The sequence below is a fragment of the Pygoscelis adeliae genome, unplaced genomic scaffold (assembly GCF_000699105.1).
Source record: "Pygoscelis adeliae isolate BGI_AS28 unplaced genomic scaffold, ASM69910v1 Scaffold632, whole genome shotgun sequence".
Lineage (NCBI taxonomy): Eukaryota > Metazoa > Chordata > Aves > Sphenisciformes > Spheniscidae > Pygoscelis > Pygoscelis adeliae.
The window spans coordinates 390,230-410,171 of NW_008824227.1; the positions used below are offsets into that span (position 1 = coordinate 390,230).

The 19,942-nt window shown below is 37.5% G+C and overlaps 2 protein-coding genes across 2 annotated transcripts in view; one reads left to right on the top strand and one right to left on the bottom strand.

Annotated features, from left to right (window-relative positions):
* The window catches only part of FFAR4 (free fatty acid receptor 4), a 6,145-nt gene extending 2,765 nt beyond the window's left edge, over positions 1 to 3,380 (top strand). Inside the window, exon 4 of the mRNA XM_009334814.1 lies at positions 2,564 to 3,380. Within this exon, the coding sequence (XP_009333089.1) occupies positions 2,564 to 2,971 (408 nt within the window). The 3' untranslated portion in view covers positions 2,972 to 3,380. The remainder of the gene's footprint in view (positions 1 to 2,563) is intronic.
* A 658-nt stretch (positions 3,381 to 4,038) lies between these two features.
* On the bottom strand, positions 4,039 to 11,269 carry RBP4 (retinol binding protein 4, plasma). Its single transcript, XM_009334807.1, has 5 exons — positions 11,140 to 11,269; positions 10,366 to 10,502; positions 10,100 to 10,206; positions 8,108 to 8,320; positions 4,039 to 4,230 (listed from the first exon to the last, which is right to left on the bottom strand). The coding sequence occupies exons 1-5, from the start codon at positions 11,266 to 11,268 to the stop codon at positions 4,217 to 4,219; spliced, it is 600 nt and encodes a 199-aa protein (XP_009333082.1). The 5' UTR covers position 11,269; the 3' UTR covers positions 4,039 to 4,216.
* Between the last annotated feature and the right edge of the window lie 8,673 nt (positions 11,270 to 19,942).

The following is a 19,942-nucleotide window of genomic DNA, read 5'->3' on the forward strand; positions in this document are numbered from 1 at the left end:
GGCAGAGACCAGGACAGGAATGGCGTTCCTCTTGTCCATGCAGACTCCAGATGACAACAGGTAAACTCAGAAAACACAGTGGCACGTATTTGGGGGCTACAAGCCCCAAAAAGGTGTTTGGAATACTGGATTACAAGACAGCCCCATGCTGCCATGCTCACGTTTCTTTTCCAGCTTGATAAGCTGGAAAACACAGATGCTAAGATGCGTTGCCATTTTTCCTGAACTGAAAAAGAAACGAGGCCCATAGCAGGATCCCATCTGTTATAACTGAATCTTCTCTCTCACACAGCTCTCCAGGAAGCAACCAGAACTCGGCTGGAGAATGTCTTAATCCCTGAGTCATTCCCAAGAGCTGATTCACTCTCACTTCGTGAGAACGCTCCATGATGCCAGTGCACACAGAGTACAATGCTCAGTGTTACTGGAAGCAGTTCAAAGCATTCGTGTGTTCAAATAACAGAGCATCTGTGATGGTCATGATTCACTACAGATATAAGACCTCAAATTTGTTAACGAATATACTCTACAAATGTATACTTTACAATTTAATCTGAAACTGAGTATTATTTTTACGTAACACTTCACAGAACCCTGACAAAAATGACAGATTAGAAGCCATGATTTGTAATTAAGTTATTTGTTTTTGTGTTGTTCTCCCTCTCAGGCAAGACTTGGATAAGAGGCTAGAACTAGTAAAGATGTTCATGTTCTGGAAGTTACGTACTTGTATATACATGACTGCTGAGTTCCTGGTTCTCAGAGCATGCTCCAGGTGCCCACTATAGGTATCTAGTTTCCGTATACTAGGCAGGCCAAAAAGGGATCCAAAACATATCACTGCCACCCCATTTCAGTTGAGCACTTCCTTAAGATGCGGTTGCGTCTTATTTACTGCAGTCCTGGTGATTCCTGCATTCTTAGTTCTAGGCTGTGCAGCTCCAGCAGGAAAGATGGAGGGTGCTTGTATGGGACAGATACAACGGTATCTGATGAGGACATTCTGTAGCCGTTTTGAACAGTGGAGGCTGAGGGGGGTACAAAACTTGGTTTTCCCACTTTTATATTAGAAGTGGACTTTATATTAGAAGTCCTTTGTGTTTCCTGAAACCCTCATTCTTCCTAAGACAGGTTAGGTGGTCTCTGAGAACAACTCTTGGATTGGATTGTTTGGAGGAGTTAGCCTAGTTTCTGGATTCCAAATGGATACAGCAGAAGATCATCAGGCTGGAATAGTTTTACATGTTCAAAACATCAGAATTCTCTGCCCCTTTTAAGTCAGGGCAGCAGCTAGTGAGACTGTCCCCTTCTCAGGCTCAGCAGATGCTGAGAAGCCCATTTTTGGGTCACGGGTTTTGATTCATACATCTACATTCTGTTGAAAACTTTGGTAGATGTCTAGGTTTTTAATGAATATTTATTCTAGGCCATCTATCTCTGTGACACATCTCCATGACAAATTCAGAAAACTGCAGAAAGAATGACAAGTTACTCGAGATATATATAAACATTTTCATCCTTACCTGAACCAGAAAGCTATTAAGTATTACTAGTGTTCGCAGGAAGAGTCTTACGCCTTTTGACTTTCTCCTACTTAGACACCAAATTGATCAAGGCTTTTGAAAATACTCCTTCTTTACCCACGCAGGGGGTAAAATGGCATCCCAGTTATTCAGCCTAAATGTTTGTTTGCTAAATATTTCAATTTTGTTTTATTTGCAGCAGATATGTGAATGTAAGAGACTTACTGTGCTATGCCAACTTCAGTGAAGACAGGGATGTAGAGCATGAGATTTAGAGTTTTCTGCAAGCCTTTGGGATTCAATATTCTACCTAATGACAGATGATTCGCACCCATGAATACTAGATTCCCAAACTACCCATAGTCTGGTTTATTACATCAGACAGTACTTTACAAGACACAGATTTTCATAGTGACAAAAGGATCCGTAAGATTTCAGGTTAGTTCATAGAAAGAAATTCTGATTACTGACTGAAAAACTAAAAGTGTACACAAAACAACGTAAAATCCCATTCAGATTTAAAATGTATCATGATTTAGTTACTGTAATAAATTCATGCTGTTCTAATACCTACCTTATAATATCAGCATGGCCGTAAGAGAATTGGATTGCATTCCTTCTTGTGCATCAACAGGATTGTTAACTATGTTACAGTTTGCATTTGTGAAAAAAATCAATGGGTTTATTTAGATAGAACAAATGAGGTCATAATTTGAAGTTAATGGGGTTTCATGAGTAATTAAGGCTCTATTTTATGCTGAAAAGTATTTGTGGCTGGTAGAGAGCCATGAGGAGAACAACCAGCTTGACTAATATTGAGGTGAGTTCACAGCTGAGAGGGAAAAAAAATGCTAGTGAAGTGTGAATGTTTGAAATGGAACCATTGACAAAAAGTAAAAATCTAATTCTGCAATGCCTTTTTTGTAGTCACTTTTCAAAACAGAAGCATCATGTGCCAAGATTTACTTTTGCACTTGTAAAAATGTGTTAATAATTCTTCTAGGTTTCAGTGAAAGTTACTTTCTTCTCTTTTACTGCAGATTACAAAAGCATCAAGACAGAGTTTAAATGCTGGTTTAGCCTACTCAGAAAATCATCAGATTCGTGTTTCCCAGCAAGACTACAAACTATTCCGAGCCCTCTTTGTGTTGATGATCTCTTTCTTCATCATGTGGAGCCCAGTTATAATAATTATTCTTTTAATTTTAGTTCAGAACTACAAACGAGATTTAAATATTTTGCCATCAGTTTTCTTCTGGATAGTGTTATTCACTTTTGCCAACTCTGCTGTCAATCCAATTTTGTATAATGTTGCCCATTTCAGACGTAAATGTCAGGAGATTCTTCTCTGTTGTACAGGGAACCCTGTAAGGCATGGGGCTGGTACAGAAACCACTGCAAGAAGAAGTAACCGTGAACAACCAAATTTGTCGTTCATTACCAGATAATTATTTGAAGTCTGAGCTGTGCCAGATTGGATGTTAGTGTCTACACTATCCCAGGTTGAATAGGTCACTATGTTATAGTATTATATGCCAGAGAAGGGAAAAAAAACCCTAGATCTGTATTTTTGATTCCTGCAGGTAAAATTCTCTTGACTTCACTGCTTTGCCCAGTAAGATCTGGACATTTTAATCCAATGGACTGAATTCTCCACTTACACTGAAATAAATAGGAATATGGTAGTGAACTTGGCGAATGTAAAATAGTTGAAATAAGTACTTACCAGATGAATTAATTTCTATGAGGGTACATTTTCAGTTGGCATAAGTGTCATTAACTTTAATAAAGTTATAGTGAATCTATATCAAGAGGGCACCTGATCCATTTTTACTCTATTTTCTACTGAGTAAGAGAGATCAATTTTCTAGTGAAAATGTACATCCTCAGAAAGTACCTGCTCTTTTTTCCAATCCCATTTTAAAAATGCACTTGATTGTACACTTAGATAACTGACTGCCTGAACATAGGTTTGGGCAGACTAACCAATTTCGTGTAGGAAACAAGATGATAAACGTGTATTATCACCAAGTGAATGACCAATTTAGTTCCATCTCAAATTAAAAATATGGACACAACGCCTATTAATTTATAAATAAAGAATAAATAAATGTTTACTTGTCATGTGTAAAATAGTTCTTTAAAAAAGATGCATATTTTTTATGTCTTCAGTAGTCATATAACAAAGTTAACCAGTGATATATAGGGTCACTGAAATTCCTTCCTCCTTTCTAAAATGCTATTTGGCACGATTTCCAGTATTTCCTAGAAAAAAGGTGACATTGTATTTGAAAAGAAATTAAAAGTTTTAGAAAGCAAATACATATATTTGTTTTTTTTTTAATTAAAACTCTTTTAGTCAGAAATTGAAACCACTAAAAAAAGAAAGATTAAATTCTTCATTGTCGCCATCTGTCACCAATTCAAAATAGTGCATTAAGATAACGGTTTACTAATAAAACCAATGTCTACATATGTACAGATGTGCATACAAGCAATTTGCATCCCCTGTAATCCAAGTTTATTAAAATGTTTCATTGGTTTATTAACAAAGTGAGCTACACAGCTCAGATAAATATACTCAAAATCTAAATGAAGCCGTTTAAAAGGTTTTAAAGAGAACACCCGATCAATATGTTAACTTTACATCCACGGTGCTGTTACATGGTTTCTTTCCATAGTTTTGGATCTCCTTAAGAGCAAAATCCTGAAACACACAAAAACCAAAATTGCATTTTTCAACCACACTAGACAAAATTAAAATACACAAATTTTCACCAAATTTAAAATGCATACGTATCATATCTCTTTAAAATGCTCTTGAGCCCAGCAGTCTCTTACTTGTAATGATAATGCCAGTACCTTGCTCTGCCGTTTATAATTCAAAAAAATTTTAAACTCGGAACAAAACAGGAATTCATCCAATTTGGTACACCTGTCCTGAGCATTTTAATACTTTGGCAAACAAGGTACTACATAGATCAGTGATAAAGAGTTACTTATTTACTTTAACAAGCTTCAATTATTTGCCTTTTAAAAATTATTAATTTAAGAATGTCTTTCAACAACATAAGAATCTCCTGACCTCCAGAACTTCTAATGGCAATAGTAAATTAGCTGAAGGAGTATACCCCTCTTTAATTCACAATTTTTGCTTCTAGTAAATGCTAACAGCAGATTCATCTTTCAACTCTACTAACATGATGTCGTATTGTATTTACAAGCGGTCCCACTGTGATATCCACACTCACATTGCATAACTTAAAGGAACTTGAGCTATTACTCTGAGAGACTAAGTGTATCACAGCCTGATCCATATTTGGAAAGGAGCTACCATCAGAAATGCAATGCAAGTTACAACCAAAAAACTCATAATTTCCTAGGCTTCTCTTTTGCCTTAAAAAGCCAGTGTAAAAAGAACAGATATTTTAGATTTTTATTTCCATCAGGTAAGTTTTGTACATCTATTAGGGCTTTTTTTTTGAGAACTTAATTTGAGCACAGTATTAATTTAAAAAGCTAATGAAAAATCTTTGGGGAAAAAATTAGCTTCAAGACATCGGCAGAGTATGCACAATTAGAGCCTATTCTTGCAGCCACCTATTAACATCAGTCAGAACTTTAGCACAATAACAACTGAATGCAGGCCAGTACAGACAACTGAAGTTGGCTTTTTTTTTTGCTACTAATTCTGTAGCTCTTAATAGCAGAATTAAAACTAAAGTAGCAAGGCTTCCAATCCCACACATAAGGAATTAAGTGAATTTTCTAAGAGTTTCTGATATAAAGCTTTCAATAAATGTTTTTTTTCAGTTCAGCTCACAATCATTTTCTCATTCCCAAATGTACTTGCTTTGCAGGAACTTTGGCTTAATGATACCGGAGAATTCAGAATCAACTAACGCTGTGGTAATGACAGGTCCTGATCACAGTGAGAGGAGAATGCAAATTGCTGGCTTTAAGTTTCATTTATACTTTGGTGCTAGGCTCATAAAGATTAACTCTGGCATAATCCTCAATAAAAAGCAGACAGCATTCAGGACCCAGGCCACTATTTTTCATTTACAAACAGTATGGAACTCGCATAGTCTTATCAGACACTGCACTCAACACCTAACATCTGAATATAAATTAGGGTAGCAGACAAAGAATACAGCACTTGGTGCAGCTTGGTAGATTTGATATTTCTATAACAAACTAGAGGCAGCATGATCAGCTTTTAAATTAAGGTTGGGAAGTCAAAGAATATTTAAGGCTGAACTTTCAAAAGCCATTCTGAGCTTTTATTTTTAAATGACACTATTGGTTCTATATTCTGTGAAAAAATACAAGCATTCTATTATATAGAAGTTCTGAGATATTTGAAAAAGTTATATCACAAATTATGAATTAATGAATATATTCAATTTTTCTTTTTGGTTTATACTTTCTTGCAAAGATTGACAATACATTTATCACCTTGCAAGCCTCATATAGTGTAGAAATAATAGAAACATAGGTTCCACCATGCTGAATCAGACCAGTATTTGGACTAGCCCAATATCCTGATTTTACAGTGGGAGAGTACTTTCTCTGGGTTTGACAGAAATGCAAGGAACCACCATAACACACCCCTCTCAAAGTCACAGCACAACAGCTGTATATCTACACTTCATCTTAGATTTAATACAAAAACATCCCTAATCATCTCATTTTGTTTTTTCCTCTTCAGAAATTTTTATTCTTGCTGTACTTCATTTGAAGAGCAGTGAACGCAGCATTCAAACCAAGAAAGTATCATCAATTTATATGACATTGTTTCTTTTCTATCTTACCCTTTATGCAATCATACACATCATTCACAAAAGCCAATTTCATTTGCATTTATGCTGTCTCTTAGTCTTGACTACCTTAAATCTCGACTGTCTCTTATGTTGTCTCCAAATTCTCATTCAAGACAAAATCTTTATTTTCATTGTTGTCAGGCACTTTTTCCAGGTCACTAATCAGTATTCTAAACACCACCCACCTTAGCAGATCTTTCAGGCACCCTGTTATCAGCATACCTACTTTACAACATGGCAATATAATACTTTCTGTTTATAAATCAGATGAACAGGTAATAGAGCCAGAAGAGCTGACTGTGCTCATCTGTTCTGACTTTCTTTATAATACACAAAAGTTCCTTCAGTCAATCCCAGTTTATTCTAACATGTCATTTAGAAAAGCCTTTAATCTTGATTTACAGATTTCAGTGATGAAGAACATACAACAGCTCTTGGTAAACTGTTCCAAAGGTTAATGACCTTTGGACTTAAACAAATGGCTATTTATTTCTGCTCTGAATGTGTCCAGTTTAAAGTTCCATCCATTTTAATTTATTATTCCTATGTTTGCAAGTCCTTTATTATCCAATTCCCATTGTTTGTGTGGGCAAGCACAGACTTTGCTCAGGTCAGCCTTTAACCTCTTTCTGATGAGAAAAGATCAAGGTCTTTGAAGCACTCACTAGGGGACACATTTTTACAAACTTTCAATCATTTTCTCTGCTCTTCTTTGAAACTTCCAATTCATCCTCGGTACCCTTTCCAGTTATGATTATCATCAAATGTGACATAGCAAGCAGACCTATGCCAAGCACAACAGTCTCATATGAGTCTGTAAATTCATCTTTTGCATCCTTGGTTTATGCATCCAAGAATCACATTAACTCTTTTGGCTACAGCATTACATTGGGAGTTCACATTCAGGTGATTCACCAGTCAAGTCTTCTGTAGATATCGTGTCTTCCAGAATGCAAGGCGGGGTAGGCACAAGTACTCTACTATTTTATTCGTTCTAAATATTCTGATCTGTCTTCTTCATTCTTTGCTATTCCCCACCCTGGGTGTAATCTTTACCAGTAAGTATATTACGTTTTCTTCCAGATCATTGATTAAGGTAGCATAAATTACAATTTGACCTTTTCTAATATACTTGAGCACAAGTGAACTAATCTGTCTCCTTCCCTGTGTTGTAAGCTCAGCCTGACTATGTGACTCAAGATAGGGTCATACTTCCAGTATGAGGGATATGTCCCTCTTCCACAACCCTTCATGAAACGGTTGGCATGAGGGCCTGTGAGAAAGGGTCTGCTATAAGGCACCCTTTCCAAGACTTCTGATTTTCCTTAAAAGTGTTTTGTGAAGAATTTTTCAAAGAAGTTTTTGAAAATACGTTCTATTCCCTTCAACAACTATTTTGTTGAGAAAGGCAAAGAGTTCTGATTAAAGAGACAAATTTTCTCTTTACAGGAACTATGAAGTTTATCCTTACTATGTTTACTCATACTACATTGATTTGTTTTAAAACTTCCTGTAATTATTGTTTCAGCTGATGTGATATGCCACATAAAAAGCTATACACCTTAGCTCTCCTTCAGATGAGGGAAGTAAAGGTTGGAAATAACTTACTACAAGTTTCAGTTTTCAAAAGACAATGTTACAGCCACTAAGTAAAAGACTTCATGCATTTGCTTGAAGCAAATGCAATAATGAGCAAGAGACTCCCAGTGCTTTAGTCATTAAACCCTGAAATAAAATTATTCAGAAAAAAAATGTTCTTACCATTATGAACGATAACTCTGTATTTTCTGTCCAAGCAGAGGTCTATCTGCCTTTGCCTGACAATTTTCTGTGCCTCTGGAGGCAATCCCTTGGGGTCCCGGGAGAACACAAAGGAATAGCTATCAGCACAAGTGCCATCTTCATTTAGTTGGCGGCAGGAGTAATGAAGAGCATACGTATCATAATCTGTGTCCACCACCCAGTGATCATCATCTGGAAGAAACCATAGCAAAGAAGCAGATGTGTTAGAGACACAAGTAAAATCTAGTAAATCTAAAGAGATTGCTGCCATAACTCTTCAAAGAAAATAATACGATGAAGATTGGTATAAATAATAACAGATTAGCTCTTAGTTTATTCCTGTGTCCAGTATTTAATTCCACACTTTGGTGGAGTTGGTTTTTTTTTTAAAGAAAATAAGCATATTTATCAGGGACAGCGATGGCAAGAAGAGGAAATGGTTGGCACCACTGCTTCTCCTCTAACATGGGCACAGAACAAGAGCAGCATGAAGTCATAGAATCATAGAATAGTTTGGGATAGAAGGGACCTTTAAAGGCCATCTAGTCCACCCCCCCTGCTGTGGGCAGGGACATCTTCAACTAGATCAGGTTGCTCAGAGCCCCGTCCAACCTGACCTTGAATGTTTAATAAACGTCTTGCAAATCCATGCCTGAATATCATTATAAAATGTGGCAAGAAACACAAAAAAGAACCATGTATTACGGTAGCTACCATGAAGTACAAAGAAAGTTTTCTTATTTTAACCAAAAAAGGGGAACAGTCAGACAGAAAATAGTTTAAAAAATAAATAGAGAAGCTAAATGTGCTCTTGGTCATGCTAGTCATGCTCTAGATTACTCAAAACCGTAACTGTTTTCCTACCAGGGATGTTACTTAAACTGTATTTTTAAGGAAAAAGATTATCATGCAGTTGCCATGTGCGTTAGAAGTGTATATGCTACAAGCTCTATCATAAACCCTCTTCTCAAAACACAGTTACAATTTCACAATTTTTCACAGTTACAATTACTATTTAGCCAGGTAATCTGATAAAAAATCTGGTCACACGGACACCCTATGCTAATAGAAGTGAACCTAGGTGTTTGCAGTAAAACGTGTCATCTCTGCACCTTCCTCTCCTGGAGCAAAAGATCCTCCCTTGCACTAAGTCTGCGCTGATGAAGGCAAGACTATGTTCTGTTCCCCATCTCTCCTGTGGGTGGGGACCACAGTTTTTAGAAGGGTAGAGCCTGGGGTCAGCCAGCAATCTGAAGTATCCATGAAAATATGATTCAGCAGCATGCTGTGCAGAGATTCGACAACAATTCAAGAGTAATTGGCAGCCAAAGCATTCTTTGTAACTGCGTTTTTGGAGAGAATGGAGGTCCAGTCGCTTCCAAATTCCACCTGCTTCTCTTGGAAATAATCCATGGAAATGTCTTGAGCTACAAGTGTCTGAATCTCTACTTGGGTCAATAACTAATTTTGCAGTGACAGATGACAGGAAAATACGAATATATATATATATACACTGGATCATATTTGTTTCTTAAAACAGATAAATCTCTACATTTGCAGACATGAGACCAAGCAAAATAACAATTGCAAAATCTGCTTCCCTGCTCAACCAAGTCTGACATTAGGCTTTTCAGAGAGAACAGAAGCATCCAGTAACTGAGTTCTGAACTAAAACAAGACTTAAAATACTTCATCTGCCTTTCATTTCTTTCCAGACAGTGACCTTTGATTATATTGTTGGGTAACAAACAAAAGAAATATAAAGATATACAAAGGCCTGGTCTTCACTTGTTTAAAGACAGTCAACCGTCTGTTCCATATAAAAAATAGTGATTACCTTGTTCACATTAAGGCTTTATGTGTTTTAAGTGTGTTTAAGAAATCCAACACTACTTTTTCCTTCCCCAGCATAGACATACAACATAACTAAGCTCCCAAGTAGTTCTGCATCTTCTATAGCTAAGTACTCACTTCCTTTCTGCAGAAAAGAGGCAACGCCCCAGTACTTCATCCTGAACTTGGCAGGATCCTCTGTGTCAGTGAAAGAGCCAATCATGTCAGCACAGACATCCCAGTTACTGTAGCCAGAGAGAAAGAAAACATCACATTCAAACCTAACACCACAGATTCAGTGCGACTGTGTGACTAGCACAGGGATAGCAGGTAGGATTAGAACACCAGTAAGCGAAGCAGAAGCTTAGTGAAATGGAACAAGAGGAAGACTGCAAACAGCTTACTTGAAGAGTCTGACTCTGCCCTTTGCGGTGGCACTCATTTGTCCATTCTCATCTACGGTGAACTGGGCTACCACGTTGTCCTGCAGAAACAGCCCCTCAGGATCTTTTTTTGCCATGGCATACCAGGTGCCACTGTACTGCAAGGAAATAAGAAAGGCTGCAGTTAGACCCAGAAGTGTGGAAAAAATTACAAACAGACATTACAAACTAGGGGAGGTGACAGAGGGGAGATCTTTGACACCATGCCTCAAAGTTGTACCTAAGAAACAAATCTAACTGTTCCAACAGCATAAACCCACCAATATGTCCTAGTGCAGCCAGGGTTTGTGAAAGAATTGACATTTTTTTGGTATCTTATTTGTATCTGCAGTTCTCCAGTATTTAGAATACAAAATTTGGTGGGAAGAGGGTAACAGCTGGCAGATCTTGACAGATCTATGTATAAATGTTTTTTTCCTTGCGATGATGTCTGAAAACACTAGAGTATTAGTTTTTCATAGAAACAACCAAGTCACTACACTTTTGTTTAGACCACACAGTTTGAGACCAGTCTGCTAAACCTCAGTTTCTGCAGTATTCCTTTATCAGATGCATCAGGATCCAGCATCTGTGGAGGTGTGGGCAACATCACACAATTCTGCTGTTTCTCAGTATTGCAGTCTGCGACTTTGACTGAAAACATGAACACACGGGTGCTACTGAATGCCAGATTTTGTAGCCTGGGAAGAGGAGCTAGGCAAGACATCACAGATCCAGGAGAGAAAGAAGATTTACCCTGGTCTTGTCGAAGTTCTCCTTAACTTTGAAGCTGCTTACTCGGCAGTCCCGCTCCGCGGTGCTGCTGCCTAGCAAGGCCAGTGCCAGCAGCAGCAGCCAGGGCAGAGCTCTCTCCGTGTGGGCCATCCTGTCCCTGCAGCAACAGCAAACAGACAGAGAATAGCATCAGAAACAGGCTCTACCACACAAGCAGGGAAGGGAGGAACGCTGCCCTGACAGGTCCCCAGGGCATCATGCAGCTTTCCCTGATGCATGCACAGGCAAAGCACCCAGTTGTCCCCAGCCCATCACAGCAGGGTCCCTTACAGACAGTGCCGGTCCCTGTAGCCTCTTGAGAGCCCAAGTGTTGATGGCAGTGATGGGGTGTGCAGACAGGGAATGCTTTATGTAGTCCTGGGGCTTTCGCAACCCCCTGAGGTACAAAGCCAGCATTGGAGGGGGAGTAGGGAGGCGGGTTGATGCATGCAGCAGGCTGGGGCCCCTTCACAACAGCCTCTTGCGTAACACCCATGGGCTCAGGTGGTCTTTGACCCTGACCTGCAGCCAAGCAGGGGCTAGGTGCAAATGCCTCTCTTTGGTTTTCCTAACCCAAAGGCAGAGCTCACACCTGGGCAAAGGGGTGTGCACATGTGTGGGGAGAACAAAAGAGAAGAGAGGCACCCCATCTTTGCACAGGAGAGAGTGAGCTGCCTCCACCTTCTCTGTGATTTTACACACTGCAGTCCAAAGTCCCTCTTACCCAATGTGCTCAACCCAGTTACAAGGTGCAGACTTGTTTCCTCCACCTCCTCTCCAAATTCCTTTCCTCTCTTCTGCTGATAAACAATGGCAAACATCACACTTGCAAGTTTCTGCTAATGTTTCTGAAAGCCTGGTCATGCCAGAACTTCTTCAGGTCCTCATGACTGGTTCCCTCTTGCTTCCCAAAGGCTGGCTCGGGTGCTAAACAATCTCATGATCAGCTCCCAGGGGCAGGAACTGGGGCCCTGCAAATCTTCAGGATGACAAAAGAGTGCTTTTGTGTGGTACTGCAAAGGTGGCAGGACATATGTGTGGCCTGCAAATACTTGAGTGCATGTACACACAACATCTGGCACTTTCGATGTAAATTTTAAATCAGAACTTCCAGAATTTCTATTCTGTTTTTGGCAAACTGTTTTCAGTTTTATAAACCATTATTGTTTTCTCCTGTCCAGGCAAGTTTTGCTGCCTCTCAGTCAATATTTGTTCTATAGTTTCAACATCTTTAGGAAGCATTAGAGAAAACCTGTTAATTATTTTCTAGACATGTAACCAGAGCAGGATAAGAATGATTGTTACCAAGAGAACTAATTCACCTACTTTTTTCAGCTCCCAATTTTGAAAGAATAAAGGCAGAAACCTGCTAGTTGAAAGGTCTGTCTTCATTACTTTAAGAATTAAGCACAAACATAATTTAAATTTGGAGATACTGATGTAATATAAAAAATATGTCAATAGTAGCTGATGTACAGAATTAAAACAATTTATTCAGCATGGCCCTTCCCAGACATTTCCTTCAGCCTTCTATTCCTTTCATATATTCATAAAAATATTAAACCTTTTACGGTTGCTGCCCTTTCAAATCTTTTTCATATGTAATGCAAACAGTGACACAGTCTGATTTATCTGTTATTCTTTCTTTTTTGCTTTGTGTTGGAGACTTTTTGCATAGAGAGTATATTTTTGTTCACTTTCTCAAACATCAAATGTCAGGGCTGTTCCAAGTCTGCTCTGAAGCCTTTGATTCCCTGGATAACATTGGACACTAAAAATTCCATTATGTTTAATATTAAGCTTCTAATTGGAGTAAAGAACATATTTAACACAGGTAACCAGAAAGGTTGATGCATATTAATTGTCCTGAAACTTCCAACAGTAGTCTTCCAATAAGCCAACATTTCCATTTTTAAACTGAGATTTTTCAAGTTTGCTAATTCCCACAGAGGCCAAAGAGAAACAGCAATCTGTATCTCTCTGGTGGCCTTTAGAACCTTGCTCCAGCCCCTGGCAATGGTGACGCCAGTTATATATATGCATTTTTACAAAACTTTTACAAAACACTCACTAGTCTTAATATGTGAATTCATCATACTTACAAGATCAAAATCAACATGGATTTTCTTTGTTCAGTGTCTCACATGACTGATAGTAAGAAGGGGGATCATAGCTTAATTTATAACCTTTAAATCTATTACTTTCTTTAATACCAAAGAACACAATTATTTCTTTATTCTCTGCCAATTTGTGAAACATTATTTCTCCTAAGTTTGTCCTCTTCAGAAATCTGTATACTGCTTTATATTCCCCGAGAGGTTCTTTCAGGATCAAATATATTCCTATAAAATTTTGTCAATAACATAATTATCCATGAAAATTCTATGGCAGAGGTTTTCAAAGGAGTCTACAGTCACTCATCCAAGTGAATCAAAACCTGATGAGATTTGACCACCTCTGAAAATCTAGGTCAGTAGTCCTGTTATACTTACTGCATGTTGTCCTCAGCAGTTCTAGAGACAGAGACCAATCCAGGTTTCACTGAAACAAAAATTTAATTCTGTTAATAATTTTTAATAATATCGGTTCTAAATATGTGCAAGAGCCATTACAGTCTCTTAAATTAATCTGATGTCATCAACAAAAATAAATCAGAAACGTGTAATTTTGTATTAGCCATGGCACAGCATTTCTTTAATTGTGTGCCTCCACTGATCTCTGCAATGTTTGGCAACTCATATCTGGTGGAGGTGCCTGGCAGACTTAGTAATTACTAACTTTTAATTAATTCAGCTCCTCAAGTCTGGGATCTCTACAAACTCTAGGCAATTCCTGAGAAAACTCTTCTTTTGAACTGTTATCATTGTGGATTTGTGGGAGCGCAACTACTGTGAAGTCACACCAGTATTTCCCAGTCAGATTTCAACAACTGCAGAAGAGGACCTGGTCCAGTCAGTACAATTTGAAGGTTACATAGTAAAAAATTGGCTCTGTGCCTCTTCTGGTTTAGCTATACTTCCAACTCTGCCTACCTGAGACAGTTTATATCAATGAAGTACTTTCACAGATACAGGTAAAGCACTTCTTTGGTTCAATGAGACAAGCTTTTTAGGCAAAAAAAGCTTCTCTGTTACGACAGTTACATCTAGATCGGGAGTGTATTGGAGGAGGGATGGAAGGTTGCTGGCAGACTAGCATTGTTATGGCAATTCAAGGGTGAATTTTTTCTCAGTCCTAACAGATGTAGCTATGCCAGCACAACTATATAAACTCATAAACAGTGTAAACTTCGCCTCAATTCATCATAATTTGGATTGACTTGGCTATGGGTTTGGTTGAGAAATGATGCCAGTGAGTGATCCTTGTCCAGATCTTTGGAACCTGGATATACTCCTTGCAGATTTGTACTTCTCATGCAAACAGAAAGGAATAGAATTTGGGCCAAGATTTCAATTGATTCTGAGAGCAATGTGCATAGATCAAGTCAATGACGCCAAATGATTGCTGGGTTTTGGGAAAGCTCAGACAATTAAATTTAAAAGAATTATTAAAATATTGATAACACATAAACATACAAATAACCTCTAATGTAAAGCATACATTTACAAAACTTGTGCTAGGTTCAACACCAAGCTTGATAAATTTCATACATGACTTCCCATTCCAATGTTTATAGCTGGCAGCATATTTTGAATATTATAGAAAGTTTTTTAAAAATCAGTATGTGTTTCTTGAAACCATATTTAATTGAAGGGGAAAAAAGTCTTCTACCTTTGAATTTTGCCAAGAGGTCATAAAAAAGGGGCTAACTTCTGGCAGTGATTCTGTGATTGAAATATTTTTTACATTAATAGTCTGTAAAATTCTGCAATATTTTCCATTAGGAATAGCAACAGAAAATACACACAAAAGGTCAGATTTTCAAAGGAAATGGCAGAAAAAAGCTTTCATTGTAGGAGTTATTTTAGTTTCATTTATGACTTTGTAATAAAAAGGATGAAACAAGAGTTAAATTACTATTTAAAACATTTTTAACACTGCAACATTGAAGCTTTAAATATTAAAAGAACTAGAATTTTATTTGTGGTCACAAGAATAAGTCTAGCTCTTAGGAGAAAGCTGGCTCAAAGAACTGGTAATAGGAAATGGAGCATGCATTTCCAGCCAGACTGCATATAGATTGAAAGACTTTTTGCTGTCTTCTTATGGTTATTTATTTATAGAGTGCCATTCACAAACACGGGTATCCATTAAACTCTTAGAGGCAGATTTTGCAGGGGAATGAATGACTGCTGTGTGCACAGAGCAGTGGATCCAAGTGTAGCCACTGCCCTGTGGAGCCAGACTCATATTAACAAGCGGCAACAAATGGCATGAGCTGAGCCAAGGAGCTCCGTGTACTTTGTAAGGGACAGCTATGTACACTGTCACCATCACAACTGTTCCCCTTGGTGGCAGTCTGAGTACAGAGGTCAAGGACAGAATGGACTTGAAAAGATTGGCCTTTGCTCCATGCCAGCCTGTGTGCTACCTGTTTTTGTAATTTAATGACGTGACATTCAGCTTAAGGAGTAAATTTACATTGAACTCTTTATAAACAGTATTTAAACAAACCTAGTTTAAAATGATACCTTTATTCTCTTTAGCAAACCTTTGTGAGGATTGTGATTCTGAATTGAAATGTTTTTCTAGATGTATTACTAAAATGGAAACAACTGGAAAACAAAGATGTAAAGTTTGCCAACAGGCTGGCCAGCCTGGTGAGAAGAGCTTTAGACTATGAATGATGAAAGGCACCGACATACTGGAGTGAGTCCAGCAAAGAGCCATGAAGATCACTGAGCAATAAGAGAATCTGACGAAAGGAGAGGCTGAGAGAGCTGGGACTGTTCAGCCTGAAAAGAGGGCTTGGGGGGAATCTTACCAAGTGTATAAATATCTGGCAGGAGGGTATGAAGAACACAGAGTCAGACCCTTCTCAGCAGTGCTGAGTAATATTCTCAGTAATAAACAATGGTCAGGTAACCTAAGATCACCGGGGAGTAAATGTGAGAGTGGATGAGATTAAAAGGCTGCTGTCCTTTGCTCAGTCCGTATACTAAAATTCATGCCAAGCTACCAAGAAACCCATGCTCATGGTCAAGTTGCAAGCTACAGTGCATCTGGCAACCCAGGTTAACCCCTTCATGCTAGACTGGCCATTTTCTTCAAGAACTCTCCCCCAGAAGCTAAAATCTCTGTTGACTACTTATTTCATGAACCCCCAGAGCTAATAATTGGTAGTTTTAAGAGACCATTAAAATTTGCAGCCGTATGGAAAAAGCGGCTAACTTACTATCTTTAGTGTTTGCATTTTTAAGATTACTTTTGTAACAAAAGGGACAGAAAATTATTTTAAAAGAGACATAAAAGTTGAGGTTGTTTATAAAGGTCCCCAAAACATACCAGACCAGTGACACCAAAACATTTCAGTGCCAAAATCTGGCTGTGTTAAGGCACACAGTACCTGTTGTAAATACCTACAGAATCCATTCTCACAACCTAATCATTTAGAAAACATCAATAATATTTCTGAATATTAATTTCTTGGATTATACATATGAATCTCCGATGTCCAGACAGTGGCCACAAAATTATCCACATCAAAAGACATACAATTGAAAGAAACACGTTTGAGCTGTGTTTCTTCAGAAAATCTTAACTGAATGAACCACATTAACTGCTCTCAAGATGGACAGAGCTGCTCTGATACAAACACTGAGCTGAACTAGGAAACCTTATAAATACCTTTGACATTTACGTGCTGCTTGAACCTATTTAAATAACCATCTGTCAGTTATCCTTCTTAGGAGTTTCCACGTATCACAAGGGCTCAGGAATGGTCTACTACTAAGAACTACTCCATAAATAGTTTGATTTCTGTAGTAACTATGAATGTCACAGGCAAATGATATCATATGTATTAAAATCGTAAAGCACACATATTTCTGATATTCTCTGAAATTAAAACAATTTGAAAAATATACCACCCAGCTCATCATGTTTTTAAATCAAATCACTCAGCATGGAAAAGAATCAAAGCCAAATGCATATTATTTTTGCCTTTAAAAGTGCAGTGAAAATGACTGTGTGAGGTCAGTTTCCAATGTTAAACCTCCATGCATATAATAGATCCTACATTAAAATGTATTTTCTTAATAGGTGACCTTATTAAGAAATTGCTAGGATATATGATAGCAAAATCATGTTTGAAAGTGCCAGAAATGTGAAATAATTTTTGATACATCTTCTTATAATAAACTTAAATACAAGTGTGAATTAGCATTACTAAAGATAAAATATTCAGTAGTGTGGAAAATAAGGAGAGTAAATGAGATAGAACAGAAAATAAATGTCTTATTCCAGCACAGAAACTTTAAAATTCATTACAATGCTAGTGCTTCGAAATGTTTAAATGGTCTAATTTACAAATTTTGTTAAAATACTAATATGAGAAAAACAAAAAAGCATCAATACAAATACACTGTATTTTCCTAACTCTAAAATGAGGACTTCCATAAATGTAAGGTATGTTTATGTACCAAACTACATTTATTTTCTATCAAATCACTTCAACTTCTTGGTTTGCTTTAATTATTCATGGTTAATCAATAGGTACATAGAGTTCACAATGAAACATAACACGACTAATATAGCAATTATTGAAAAAAGCCAACTTAACTGTCTTCCAAACATAAACTTAATGAAGAACTTCTACTGGTTTCTGATACTTCTTTCCATGTCATTTCACAAACACTTTACAGAGCAAGAGTGCAATTGTAAGAGTTAAACTAAATTAAGAAAAAAAAATTGTTTGATGATTTAAGAATGATTTTAGGACAACCCAGCTACATCCGAAACATTTTGTTACAAAGAAAGATTTATCACCTTACAGTAGTGCCTAATTAAAACATGGTCTTTATTTGTTATCTCAAAGTACAAATAGTGTAATTTATCACATGTAAAAACAGCTGTGCATGAGGCAGATTTGGTGGAACCATGATAAGCATTTTAGGTGGTCTTGCGTATTGAAAAAAATGGGGACACACGATAATAAAATTGTTAGCTTACAAAATGCTAACCCACCAACCCTCCCGCCCCCAAAAGAAAACAGTGTAACTCTGTCAGGTTGCCTCTCTTCACTTACTCTCCCTCCAGAGAGTGACAGGCTGCTCTGTTTCACAGAATTAATGTAATCACAATATAAAGAACAACTAATGTTTGTAAAGCTGGTTTCTCACATGTGATAAAGATGAATGTGTAAATCTTATACAGAAGATAATTTTCTAGAATGTTTTAGCTGGGCATGAGACAGACCCTCTATAGACCCTTTCTGCTTCAAAGAAACTACTATGTAGAATGTTCCAAAGTCAGTAAGAAAATATGACCGAACAAGTAATGCAGAAAAATGTTACTCTTCCTTCACACAATTTTGTTGCAGCTCTTCAACATCCTCTTTTTTAAAGAGCAGCATGAAAAGTATTGAGCTACAAATTAGGAAGATGACAGATGAAGAGAAATAATTTAACTCTATGTGTAAATACATATAAAATCATTTTCAAGTCTCTATTTCTGTTATATGTATTGATCAAATTATAAAAAAAAACTATTCAAAGACTAAAATATATGTGCATTTCTTTTGCTGTTTTCTTGTGAACCGTACATGCGTACAATGGTGAAAACATCTTGCTGTGCTGCAGTTGCACAGTCCTGCCACAAAGTTGGTATCACCAGTTCACACCTGTAAAGAAGATGCTGCAACCTCATACACCTACCAGTGAGGGTCCTATGCTGCTCCCCAGGCTGCTAGGGGTAAATAACCCAGACAGAGAAAAGGAACCACGGAATATGTCCATACTTGTGCTGATTTTCATATGCATTTTTAAATCTTTATGGCAACTGCAGTCTGGCAAAAATTAGTGTCTGACACAGCATTTCTTATCACAGTCAGAGGGAAAACTAATGGACTGAGTTAGCTGCCATTACAGACCAATCACTGACCTGTTCTTTGTGCACGAGAGGCAACTGTGTCAGTTGCCCATGTTGATTCTTTTAGATCTGTTGATAAACATGAATGTGGCCTCTGGCAGACAGACAAAGCTGTACTTCGACAAATACTCTTTTCAAATTAAGAATTGCCAAAGGGTATATGGTCTATTTTCCTTATACCAAGAATCTCTTTCTGCTCTTTGATCAATGCGGATGGCCCAAATAGAAATAAGATTAATTGTGTTGCAGCCCTCCTACTGTGCTGAAATTCAGAGCTGTTTCCATGAACACAGATCTTTTGCTGTCATAGTTGGCACCCAACTTAAACTCAGCCTTCTTGCTCCCACAGCCCTGGCGTGTTTGCTCCTAAAATTCAACACAGTTTTCATCATTCCTTTTCCATTCATGTGAGTAATGCTGAACTTCCGATGGTAGGAAACTTCAAACATGTTATAAAGCTACAACCAGACTCAAGATTCCCTCTTTGCCCACTATCTGTCAGTTATTACCATTTTTCTGCTATTTAAGAGAGCAGAGATCTGCTTTTTTTGCCACTTTAGACAAAACTACACTACTTGCAGGAACCCTGTAAGGTTATTCATGCTTATAGAGAAAAAATTTTACTGTCTCCTGAACTCAATTTGAATTCAAGCCATTTTCTGACTTTACTCTTTCCTTTAGACTATCTATTTTTGAAAAAAGTTATATGTAAGTGATATCTGGCTGTGCTGAGTCAAATCCTAATTCTTTTACTCCA